Below are 13783 nucleotides of genomic sequence, written 5' to 3' on the forward strand. Positions count from 1 at the left end.
GAGATTTTGTGTCATGCCGTAATCAAAGTTGAATTGCACTGTTCTGAGATAATGCTCTTAGATCAGGGAGGATAAATTCGGGATTGTTCAGATGGCCTTGGCCCCCCACCCCCTCCCACACACATCTGATGAAATTCAAGGTCGAGTGTTTGCAAAGCCTGGAAAGGCTCCAGTCAAACACTCTGGTCTTAGGTGAATTTAGTTGCTTATTTTTTTCCCATAGTTTTTTTGGATCTATGTCAATTAATGCCACTGACTGGTCTCTGAGACCTTCACTTGACCTCATTTGACACTCAGATGGCCTGGAGTTCAGCTCTAAATGCAAAAAGTAGCATGGAAATGGAGAGTCTACCACTGCCAGTATTCACCCACCCAACTTGAAGCCAGGATTTAAGCAGCCTGGTGTCAACTCAGTTTGCCATACTGATGCCCAGTGTGGAGCGTATGGTGTTTGGCAATTGGTGCACATTTTAGCCAGAAGGCCATGAATGAGATGGCCTGGACAGGAAAACATAGGCTTGTTCCAGCAGATTCAATATTAGATGTCAGAAAGCAGCGTAACAATGCAAATACACTTACAATGATGCTTATGAAATTTTGAAGTCTAGATTTTTATTACATGTAGCTCATAATGGACTGAAATCAGTATATCTGTGTCTTGCTTTTTCCAGTTCTGTTGTCCAGTCTTTTAAAAAATGCCTTTGACTCACAAAAGAAACTGTATCAAGTGAGACTTCACTGTCGCAGTTGTATCCTAGAAAGACAAAGAATTGGAATGAGAAGCATGAATATCCAATTATTTATCAAGTAAACAAACACACAGCTTAAACCTTAAATGTGCCGTTTCCTCGCATTTACTGAGATCCTGCTTGTGTGTGGTATTAAACATGAATTCATTAGCACTCTTTGATGTGGCTACTCAGCATGTGGTCTCCAGACCATGTATATGCCAGCCTGTGTGTGTGTTGCAAGCAAGCTTTCAAATAGAAGAACTGGTTTTCCATTGGCAACATGCTGGACTGTTGGAGTAGGCCTATATCCGGTCTGGAGGTCAACTCATGTTTCCTGTTCAAGATACTGGGGATGCTGTATCCAATCCAACTGGCAATCTCCTAAAGCAACCTATAGGAAGATGCTAGATTTATAAACCCCTGTTTTTGGATGACCTTGCAGAGTAGCTGATCCTAAAGCCCGGCACTAGATGCATTATTTAATATTTTACCACCATGGATTGGCATGGATGCTTAACATCCAACCATGCACCGAAAAAAATTCTAGCAGACCAAGCTGCTTATATTTACAATAGTTTGATACCTGCACATTAAGATTTCAGAGAGTTTTTGGAGCCATAGCATAATGTTTAGAAAATAAGCTACAGGTTCATTGAGCCATAGTATTGTTATGGGAGATATAGTTTTAAGTCCTCATCCCATTATTTTCTGTATTCTCCCCATATAGTTTCCCATTGTGTCTCTATTTTGTCCTTGTAAAAAAAAAAAAAAGGCTTTAATTATAGAGCTTCTACATGTGATTGCTTTATGAGACGGATGTTGATTCATCTTTTGGTTGCCGTTTGAACCCACCAACGAGCCGAGGGGTCATAATTTCTGTTTTGATTCAGCTTTACAAGACCACCATTCCCTGATGCTTGTTTTTACCTCGGCTCACATCTCAGTTTTCTCCCACTTTAAATGTAATCGCTGGTAAATGATACCTGCTGTAGTGTTTTGAAGTGGTTCTTTGCTAGACTTTTCTATCAGAGAACATTATCCCCCACTGCTCAGATTACACACACTACTATATTTCAAACCATTCTCTTCCATGCACAGGAACACAGCTGCAGCAGGACCATTCTCACACAGAATGGAAAATATACCAAACTCTTTATTACTCTTCTATGCCTCTGAGTGTGCTAACGCTCCCTCCCCTAGTGCGTCTCTGCTTTCTGTTTCAATGGCTAATCATTACTGTGGAGTCCATACCCTTTACTCTGTATACCGTCTTAATGCCCACTACAATGGCTAGGCAGTGATTTTCAAATCTGCTGTGAACCTCCACAGTTAAGTGTCGGCCTGGAGTACCACTACTAGCTTTCTTTAGAACAAAAAGTATGGCTTTTATATACACCATACTCTGTATGCATTAATGGTCAGACCTTTAGCATGAGTCATAAGTTGCTTATTTTACTCAAGTATAATAAGCAAACTCTGTTTTTTTTTTGTCTCTTGTCTTTTGTGCAGCCATTAGCGATTCCATCTAATTGGCCCTGTGGTCCCACCACTGTTCAGACATTGCAGGCATGACTGTGAGCTCTGCCCCTCCTTCAGCTGTGTCAGCAGGTGAATTGTGCTATCTTGAAAGATAGAAGAAAATCGGCAAAGCATGCAAATCGCATACTGAGGGGAAAATCAATTAGAGAGCCAGAGGTCCGGCTGTGAGGTGGGGCACAGGCAGAGAAATTGTGCCCATCCTAGCTGTTAACTCCTGGGGAAAATGCATTATCCCATTGAGAATGGCATCCATTCATGCCAACTGTGTGAGCTCCCAGAGTGCCCTTTTCCACCTCTCTTTCTCTAATTACTCTTGCGCTTTTAAAATGTTAGGAAAACTGTCATGTGGCTTTAATCATTTGTCTTCCTTTCTTCTTTACTAAGAATCTTTTGTGGAGGAGACAGTGATTGTGGTATCCAGTTGCACTACTGTTGAAGCTAATGCTAATATCTTTAATGCTAACATTCTTCTGTTCTTTCTCTCTGTTCAGGTACAAAATGTTCCCAACTTCACAAGAAGCCTGAATACTGATACAGAGCACAAGTAGTGGACAGAGACACTCTTCCCGTAAGGCAACAGGACAATGGCTTCCCACAACAGGAGATGGAACCTTTTCACTTTTTCTTGCTGCATCATTGTCCTGCTAGTCCCCCTCATGGCTACGAGGCCACAACAGCCTTCAGCGGCATCCAGAGTACATGAGAAATACAGCACATTCCGGGTGGAATACCCAGAATGGACCTTTAACCATCTTGCGGTGGACCACAGAAATGGGAATGTGTACCTTGGTGCAGTGAACCGCATCTACAAACTCTCACCTGGGTTGGAAGTACAGGTGTCACATCAGACCGGTCCAGATGAGGATAACCGGAACTGCTACCCGCCCCGTATAGTGCAGCCTTGTAGCGAACCTCTCACGTTGACCAACAATGTCAACAAGATGCTGCTCATGGACTACCGTGAGAACCGGCTGCTGGCCTGCGGCAGCCTGTACCAGGGTATTTGCAAACTGCTCCGCCTGGATGATCTCTTTAAGCTTGGAGAGCCCTTCCATAAAAAGGAGCACTACCTCTCTGGCGTCAACGAGAGTGGCGCCGTATTTGGGGTCATTGTGTCTTACGGTGATGCCTCGCCTGATAAGCTGTTTGTGGCCACAGCTGTCGACGGAAGACCGGAGTACTTCCCGACGATATCCAGTCGTAAGCTCACCCGTAACTCTGAGGAGGATGGGATGTTCGCCTACGTCTTCCACGATGAGTTTGTTGCCTCCATGATTAAAATCCCATCAGATACATTCACGGTGGTACCAGACTTTGACATCTATTACATATATGGGTTTAGCAGTGGAAATTTTGTGTATTTTCTCACATTGCAACCCGAAATGGGAGTAGGCCCAACGACTGGGTCATCCTCGGCCGGTCGTGAACAGGTGTACACTTCCAAACTGGTGCGACTCTGCAAGGACGACACTGCATTTAACTCGTACGTCGAAGTTCCTCTCGGTTGCGTTAAGGGTGGAGTTGAGTATCGCCTCCTGCAGGCGGCCTACCTGTCCAAAGCAGGTACCATCCTGGCGCGTTCGCTGGGCATAGGACCCGATGATGACATCCTTTATGCTGTGTTCTCCAAAGGACAGAAAAGGAGGCCTAAGGAGTCATCTCAGGAGTCAGCTCTATGCGTGTTCACTCTGAAAGAGATTAATGAAAGAATTAAGGACCGGTTGCAGTCGTGCTATAAAGGGGAGGGAACCTTGGATCTCGCTTGGCTCAAAGTGAAAGACATCCCATGCAGTAGTGCGGTGAGTACATTCAGCACATGTCTGCTTACCTGCCATTAGTGGAATAATTCTACTTATGACCGTTACTATAGTAACTCTCTATGACTCACAATGATTGATGTGAGCACTGCTATTACATTCAGGGCTAGTCATCAAATTGTATACAAATTGAAGTTTTTAAAACTTGTCCATTCAAGTCTTTACAAGAGAGTAGAGCTAATTTTGTTCTGATAAAGGCACACGTATGAGGTAGTACCCACTAGCAATACAAGACCACTTTTGATCAATTACCACTGGCTGTGCTTATAACAAGTCTTTTGACAACACAGGACAAGGTATCGAAATAAAGTGACATTTTTAATGGTTCCCTGGAAGCTGACTGTTTTGAAAGCAAAAAGCTTGTATTTTAAACTGTGGGTGTTTGGGCTAAATGAATTGGAGAATTTGTCTTTCCAATTTCAATCTGCGTTTTACACTCATATTTAAAGAAGGACAATGATATTCTATCCTGCAGTAGATCTGATCACTATATCTGTATAAATGCAGGTAAAAAATGTTGGCGTGTTTTTCTTAGTTTAATTCTCACAGTAGTGACAACATAATTGTTAATATTTTGTTTACCAACTTACGGCCGGTTTCAATTAAAATAATTCATTTGGTCAAGAAATTCCCTCAAAATAATGTCCATGTCAATGTTTATCACTTGTTTACAACGTCTCCTTTAGGCTACGATACTCAGTGGGATTTCATTTTTTCTAGACCTTTTAATAAAACACGAAATGTGAAATTGCCTTACTCAAAGAATAAAAATATTATTATAATAACACTTTATTGAATTCCAGCCAGGGAATAAATGAATTATTACCACACATACCACTCAACACCAGTCCCAGTTAATTCTTGCTCCTTTCAGAAACATTAGTGTTGGTTGAATAGAGTCAAGTCAAACTCTACAGCAATAGAATGAGTTCAGGCATTTATAAGAAAGATTCCATAGTAATAGCATTCCTTTGAGGTACCTTGTTTCTGTTTCTGCAATAAGGGTGTGAATTTTGTTAAGTTTTTCCTGATGTGGAGAGGATGTGTGCTTCAACTGAGGTAGAAGTGAAACTGACACACACACTTACAGGCACTCACACACAAGAATAAATGTGAAGCAGACTGTAAGAGAGTGATTTTGTGATAAGTGTACAGCTAGAGAGGGAGGAAGGAAAGGAGTTATGTTGAGGAATGGTGCCATTTTTGCGTGCACTGCAGTATGGCCACTGCAGCATAAATTAAAGAGAGAGCGTCACAGTGAGGAGAGAGAGATGGATGGCCTGTGTCTCCTCCTCCGGTAACTATGGCTACTAGCTCCTCATTTAAAAGCCAGGCAAGTGTTTGATTGGGGAAGAGAAAAAAAACAAGTGAGCTCAAACACATTATATATGAGACTGATAAATGCTCTGTTACTGTTTAAATGATCTTTTCCGAGAGCTGTTAGATCTCACACACAAATATAAACACGGAAATATGCAAACACATGATTACACAGGCTTATTAAAGACAACATGGAATTAACATTTGCCCCTATTTACTTTAATAAATGCTTCTTAAGCATGATTCAACAGAGCTTCATTATTCTTCATTTATGTAATTCTGAAGAATACATTATTTCATATGGATTGGGGATGCACTTTATATATATATATATATATATATATATGTATATGTATGTATATGTATATGTATATGTGTGTGTATATATATATATATATATAAATATATTGTTTTAAATTTATCAACCAATATTTTCATCAATATCTATTTATTTATTAAAAAAAATACTTATACTGTGATGTCCAAATACACTTGTAAAGTTCATTTTTATATTTTTAATTAATTGTTTACTATTCATTTATTTTGACTAAATGGATGTTATTAATATTGACTATTTCAAATGGTAATGTTAAATGTCATGGCTGATAACAAAATATTATTAACGTTAATGTTTTATATTGATTTATAATAGTTTTTAATGTTTATGTAGTTATATATTTATTTATTTATAAAGTGTAATAGGTATACTATTTATGCTTAAAATATTATGACTTTCTCTACGTAATGAGCTGTCATGTCTGCAGATTTAACCAAGACTGTGGGTTGGGAGAAAGAATTATCATAACAGTGCGGGCACTTTTTATGGTGCAATTATATCCCAATGGATAAAACTTGAACCTCATCCTGTTTGCTTGCCACGGAATCTTGCGTCATCTAAATATACAGTCCATTATGGAAATTGAATGCATTGTGAATGCTGTTTCATGTTGTCTTTCACAGTGAGCAGACTACATTAGGTATAAAGCAGCTTCCAAACACCCACAGGCAGAAGAAACATGGGCACAATTGCGCTGACTCACCTATGAATAAAAGCACACGCTCATAGACGGATGCATTCAGACACTCATGTGTCTCAGAAAAACACCCACAAACATATACAGTATACATTTGAAAGCGTCCCAGGGCAAAACAAAAATGACATATCATCCAGGCGGTTTTGTTACTGAAGTTAAACGCTCTTGGGCTGTAGTATTCCTGAGTCTGCACTCAATGGGACCATGCTGACAAGATAAAAAGTGGGGAATGACAGGAGTGAGAAAACAGTACATTAACTTGCTATCTTAGTGGGGGAGATGGATGTTTCGATAACATCACTCGGGTGATTTTACAAGAATTGCAGTTGTTGGTCTCAGATGGGTTTGTGTTTTCAATAATGCATGAAAAACTCACTGCTTCTGAGTCGGAATATTGCTAGAATATTGCATGCCATCACTTACCAAACACACAATCTACTCATTACAAAATAAGAAGCAAGAAAGAATGAAAAAAGAAGGAAAAAAACCTGGTAGCGACTCCGTAGCTTTTTGACTTTCTGATATGAAAGTCTAATTAAGTAAGCAGGGAAGCGCAGTGAGATCAAGCAAGCCCCTCTTCATGAATGTGAAGATAACATTCTCTCAATATTCAGCCCTCTGCAAACATTACATCAACATGACATGATAGTAATGCAGCTTCGCTGAAGATATGAAAGTGATGTATATCTTAATATCCTCTCTGTGCCCTCTGCAAATGATAAGGATATTATGCTGTGAAAAATCATAGCATAATGTAAACCTGGCTCATACGAGATATATCTCTAGTTCTGTCCAAAATTCGGCTCTTTACTAGCAGTCATCGTGATGTATCATGTGCAGGCAGATGACATGGATGAATAGCTTTTTTATTATTTTAGATGTATATCAAACATAATATAGAAAAATATATGAACTATGATCTAATCTTGCTGAGACCCAACAATGAGAATATTTGGTATGAATTTCATTGCTGCTTTAATGGCAGTGTTTCTTCTTTAAAAACGTTTTCTTTTTTAACATAAATGTGTTAGAGGGACATCTGAGGCTGTTGCAATGTGTCTCACTTTGTCTTGCACCAAGTGACACGCTTAGAACGGTGTGTCAAGTTCTGCTTTGTAAAACATATCCTGAGACACCTGTCCTCTGTTGCAATGTGTCTTTCTTTTAAACTTCTGCGAGCAGCTTTTCTTGTCATTTTGTTTGATTTACAGTAATGGCTAATGTCACACATTACCATAGTTTTACTGTAGACACAAGTAACTATGTTTTACCATGTAGGGGTGGAACGGTTCAACTTACGGCTCGGTTTGTATCACGGTTTTAGAGTCACAATTTGGGTACGGTTCGGTATGTGCTATGTTCAGGGAAAAACTATATTGTCAAATTCAAATAAAAAAAATAAGAATAATCTGTCTACAAGCAGCGAACAAATAAATGCAATAGAGTAGAGTAAAGATACAAATAAAATAATTGATTTTTTTTTTTTTTTTTGTAGGCCTAATATTAGTTTTTAGGTACAGAAATTGCACCACTGAGACTGTATGTTCCGCCGGCTATGTCTGCTGTAGGATACTTACCAAGACAGGCATTTTGACATTATTTTTGTGTGAATCTGTCCATTTAAACACAGTACTTCAATGAGAGCTTAATATTTGTGTGAGTTTTGAGGCACTGGTTTGTGCACTTCTGATGAGTATATGCGCAAATCTTCTCACCGCGTGTGCGAGCTCTTAAACTGCCAAAGCTTACATGATTTTAGCTTAAACACCGATATCAATGTCAATGTGTGCTGTTCAGGTCTCACCTGTGTTTGCACGCGCTATCAGCACCTGGGTGATGACGGAATAAATGACTGCTCATATTCCAGCATACAGCACTCGCATTGTACAAGAGTGAATGGTTTGCCTACGTTTTTTTTATTTTTTCATTGCTGCTGTAGTAATGTATTGAGAAGCCAGAATGTGCATCCCTTAACAGAAACAGCTAAACCCTGTTTGTTTTATGTTATTTATAGCAAACCATATTACAGATGCTTTGTAAGATTTAAGTTAAACTGTGGTCCTAGTGCGTTGCCTAACCTTGTGTGGAGAATCGTACGGTTCGATTTTTTTCCCCGAGAACCGTTCCACCCCTATTACCATGGTAAGAAATTGTATTTGCAGAGGAAGCAGCAGTACTCTGTGCTGACCCTTTCAAGCTCTCTTGGTGTGTGTTATTTCCCAATTAATGAACAGATGAGCAGCCCTACTGCTCATTAGGGCAGTCAGGCTGTATGAAGGGGCACTGTTAATGTCAAACATGACGTGTACACACAAACTCACAAAAGAAAGGGTGTGCGTTTCACTACGTCAGACAGTCTACCCATCTTCATCAGTTCATTAAAACAGATTTCGACTAAATCGTTCTAGATGGTGTTAATGAAGTCATCTCACATGCACATACACAGAGGCGTGGCGTGTCACACACAATGGTCATGCTGTCACCCTCATTAAGAAGACATTGTGTCTCTTTGAAATATGCCCCACTACATGTGACATGAGCTATTAATTATTTCCCATGCCTTACTATTTTAGATTTTTGTTCTACTTCGGTTAATTATGTACAAAAAACTAATATTTATTTGTAATAGATATTATCATCCCCACTCTCCCCCAATAGTCAGTTTACGTATTATTTGCCCAAAGCAGATGTGCATTAATGAGATTTGAAGTCAGGCCCGTGTTCTCTTAATCCCAAGTCCAGGGTTCGATAAGTCATGCTCACAGCTTTACTCCCACAGGGTTACAACTGGCAGCTGTGTGCTGCTATTTAAAGATCAGACACTGAAGGGGAATCCAAATGCAGAGGCAGAGATCTGAAGCTCGCTCAAGACTACTGTAGCTTTGGTTGTGCCAAACATCTCTCAGACTTCCCAAGTGCCTTTGGACCCAGACAGAGGAGTATTCAAACCTGAACAACAAAAGGCATTAAAAGTGTATGGGTTTGATTTGTGATGCCTGCCATGCTTTTTATTTTGAACAAAAACAAGTTAATTCTATTGTTCTGTTTTTGCGAGGCCAAATATTTTAAGGTGTCTTGTGTGCCAGTTTGCTTCAGGTTTGTTTTCCTTAATAATATTATTATTGTTAATACTGAGATTTTATATCTTGTGTCAGTTACAAATCCTATTAAGGGAGAAGATGATTTCAAAGTGATTGTGATGATACAAATGTGCATGGCAGTAACACATAATGAATGTATCAGTGTGGAAGTCTTGGTGTCTACAGATCATTCTTTGTTGACATCTGACCTATAAAAAATAATCTGCCAGCGCCCCATGTTCCCTATGTCAGCAGAATGAAATGGTGTGAAAATGAGTCTGGCACCGTAAATACAGGCTTCTCGTCTCCTGGTGTTCAAGCAAACAAGGGCGGCAAACACTAATCTTTTTTTTTTTTTTTGGTTAATTTATGCATTTTTCTCAACCTCATCCTCGCTTTTAGAGACATTGCGGTCAGAGAGATAAGAACATTTTAAATTAAGATTGGTCTCATTATTATTCATAATCATCTCAATTATAAGTCATTAAAATCAGGCTATAGGCTTTTTCCTTCAGCTGTCAGTCTCTGCATGCTCATTACATATTATTGCCAAATAATTAGCGCTTTTCACCCTCCTAGACAGATTTTTTAGAACTCATTCTATCGAAGTGGCTGTCAGTTCTCGTTAGTTTCCAACTGCTAGTCATACCCCCCCACCCCACCATTAAAGGTGCGCTTTGTAATTACTGTGTTGCGTTGATCCGGCAGTCATGTTGGACTTATACTGTCATGCAGCGTTACACAAAAGCAACCGTTTTCAGATAATGCTGCTATTCTAAAGTGTGCTATTCTCAATAAGGGCATTAGGGAGAAAGATTTTTCTATGCAGATTTTGCAATGGGTTTAAATTTAATGCAAAATCACTCTGTTGGCCAACAGAAAGCTGGTTTTAAAGTGACTTCTGTGCGAGCAGTGCCTCATTTTTGTGTGAAATGTAGGTAAAATTAATGAGTGCACCTTTGAATTGGAGAACATGCAAGCTTATCAGTCTGAAACACTGCAGTCCCCCTGAGATCTCTTGATTTTTCATTAATATGGCTGCAGTTCCTTGCCAAGTTTCCTCTTTGGTGACGCTTTCTGGGAGATCCACTTTATAGGACGGTGTGACATGGTTTTAATCAGTCGCTTACACTGTGCACAGTGCATTTCCATTCATTAAAGTCGATCTCCAGGTTTATTGGCCTCAGTAATTACATCTCCCATTGTAACTACTCCAGCAAAGGTCATAATCCATCATAAGATCGTTATCTCCTAATCAGACTAAACTCACTTTACATGTAGATGTGAAAAGGTTATGCGCTCTAGAACTTGTTGGATGTTTCTTGAGCAGTACGTCAATTTTACTGCCTTTTCCTCATTCGTTGGAGCCATCATAAACCTTATTTAGTTCTACACATGCATGTACACGCATGTTGACATGTGGGAATGTGTACTCAAGTACATATACAAACACTTTTTTCCGTTGGGTAGCTTCTGACAGTTGAGATCTCGGAAAACAAAATGTGCAATTATAACCTGCCTTCAGCATCTCATAAATGCATGAATTTTTTTTATATCCATCCAAAACACGACCTCAGACAATGGCTTAAGAACACACAAATGCAAACACAAGCTCTTTCTTCATAAGTGCTGACGTTTCACATCCCAGGGGTTTCATTGATCCACAAAGAATGATGTATGCGGTGACATCATTGACATCTGCTGAATGCTTTTTTTTTTTGTCACAAAGCTTTACTCAACCAAATCAAACAAATGACTCTTTCCTGATTGGTCTCCTGAGCTTTGCATAATGTTTTAATCACGTAAATTGGACAGTTTCCATTTACTACAGGTAGGTATTGCAGATGATTTTTATTTTTATTGTTATATCTATGTTTAAAGAAGCTCAAGGAGGTGTAGAGCAGATGTGAGAAGGCTTCACAACTCATCTGCTTTTGAGATACCATCACAGATCTGTGAAAATCCGGTCCTGTGGCTGTATTTAGATGTTGAGCTCCACTGTATATCTTTACGCCAGCGTAGTGCCATACGATGCGATTTCAGGGTTTGTTTTTTTCTATCTTTAACTCTCATTTTGATATCTTTTGACATTTTCTTTGAAGCACGAAGATTCAGTAGGAAATAGTGATATTGCTCAGAAAAGGCCAATGTTGGATCAAATAATACTAGTAAAGTGCTTTCAAATGGAGGTCTTTGCTATGGAAGCGGCAGCATGCCGAATCTCTTTCTTACCGAAAGGGTTCACAGTCATTAAGTCATTTAATGTCATTACGTGCAGATAGTTGTGCGATATTCATCACTCACATCTTTTTATTCTCTAGTTCTCTAGTAGAGTCAGCACTGGGTAGAGGCCACAGCAGGATGGAAACAGAGATGATGAGGCCTTTAATTTAAAAGAGTGGTGTGAAAGACAAGTGTGAGTGAAAGATAGGTACAGAAGGATGGAGTGTAGGGAAGGGTTATAATGCTGAATACAGTGTTCAAGATGATTCAAGATCTCTCAATAAATTAAAAAAAAAACATCTTTTGATATATGGTCATGCCTCCCTACTTGTCAAGTTAAAAACAGTCAGAGTTTAAATTGTCTTAAATTGCTCCATTTGCTGTCAGGATCAAGGGTGGACAACTCTGGCCCTCAAGATCCACTCTCCTGCAGAACTTAACTAAAAAGTTACAGCCAAGTGAGCTTAACTCTGCAAGAAAGTGGACCTTCTTATAAAACAGTCAGCTAGTTATTCAGGCAACCCACCAATCAGGCGAAGTTGGAATTTTTCTTTGGTTTTGTGCATCCTTAGTAGAGTGCTATTACGCTGTTCTCCCGAAAGGTTCATCTCTGTGGAGAGCCAGCTTGATTGTCTATCAATCGTTCTACCCTGATAGAAACCATTAAGACCGAGCAAGTGGAGAATGCACCTAATCAAATGCATAACGGACACAAAAACAACCTCTTAAATGCCGCAGGATTGTGCGAGCACAAGGACTGCCGTTCTCCGTGCTGATTGAGTGTTGATATAATTACGTCGAACATGGAGCTGAGATTTGTGGGAAATAATGTCTTTGTTGCTAACAACAATCCCTGGGTGAGATATTACTTGAGCATGAAAAGGAAAGACTCTGAAAGGGTAATTATATGACTGTGCAGAATTAGCTCTTGAAGAGCCGATTCATCATCTGAATGATGTACACTCGCTGCACTGATCAGGGTTTATTTGCATAAACTGCATTTTGATAAAACTGTGATCTATTAATAGTGCATTAAAAAAAACTGCGCCCTCTCCTCTAACAGTGAGGAATACAAAAGGTGTTTTTTGAACTAAATAAGTGTGTAGTTCGTGCCCCAGACCTGCAACCAGGGTTCCTTTTACTACTTGTGCCAGATGCTCAAGGTTAGTCCCCTATGTGCTCAGTTTGGACAAAAAGACTTGGAAAAAGCTTTTTTTTTTTTTTTTTTTTTTAAAGAAAAAGCTTGGATTTCACTTGTTGTCTTACTATTCAGGGACACAGAGACGCCGGCGCTAGGAAAGAGAGCTGCCTTTGTGTTACAGGACGTAGCCAGGCAGTGAGTGGTCCGAATGACCTGATTCTGCTTCCCCATTCTCTGGAACCAGTTCAAATGAAAAAATGGCGCCTGTGCCAATCCAGAAGCTTTTAGTTGCACTCATCAAACCATTGCCTCCTTTCTTTCTCCTCCCCACCTTCTCCTTTACACCTTCAGACGCGCAGCGTGAAATTGCCAATAATGCAGCAGCTTGTTCGTGCGCTCCGTGCCGAGAGCGAGCGAGGCAGTGGTAGAGGAAAAGAAAGTATAAAAGGCAGAGAAACGGAGCGCATGGACAAGCCGAGGAGGGTGGCAGGCAGGACGTCCCCTTCTCGCGCATGGGGTGTTGAGAGATGTTATTTACATCGAGATAGGGAGAGAGAGGAAATGTCATGTTTATGTGGCTAGGTAATGAAAAGGTGTTTGCTTCCTGAAAGGCTGACAGACAGGAAGCCTATTTCATTAGATTGCAGCACATAGGGTCTGATTGGCATGTTGTTCACCTTGCCAGAAATATCGTGGCATATGCCAATGAGAAGACGTCGAGACACATGCTCCATCCCCCCCCAAGTGTGTGTCACAGGCATATGTCCCCTGCCACACAAAGGCCTGGGCTTTCTGATAAAATATCCACAATGCCAAAAGGCATTAGTCTGTGTCACAGCTATGACTGTCATTGTGTTTATTCTTAGCTCCGTTTTCTTAATCTCAGAGGTGACAAGTC

General features: G+C 40.0%; 1 protein-coding gene across 7 annotated transcripts in view; it reads left to right on the plus strand.

Annotated features, from left to right (window-relative positions):
* The window catches only part of LOC113065655 (plexin-A4-like), a 125396-nt gene that overhangs the window by 30915 nt on the left and 80698 nt on the right, over positions 1-13783 (plus strand). For 5 of the 7 annotated variants that reach the window (XM_026237117.1, XM_026237124.1, XM_026237131.1 and 2 more), the window contains one exon: positions 2762-4069. In XM_026237117.1, the coding sequence (XP_026092902.1) occupies positions 2855-4069 (1215 nt within the window). In that variant the 5' untranslated portion in view covers positions 2762-2854. Of the gene's footprint in view, positions 1-2240; positions 2340-2761; positions 4070-13783 lie in introns of all 7 variants that reach the window. The other 2 variants (XM_026237102.1, XM_026237141.1) reach the window with 1 other exon arrangement.

The sequence above is a fragment of the Carassius auratus genome, chromosome 4 (genome assembly GCF_003368295.1).
Source record: "Carassius auratus strain Wakin chromosome 4, ASM336829v1, whole genome shotgun sequence".
Lineage (NCBI taxonomy): Eukaryota > Metazoa > Chordata > Actinopteri > Cypriniformes > Cyprinidae > Carassius > Carassius auratus.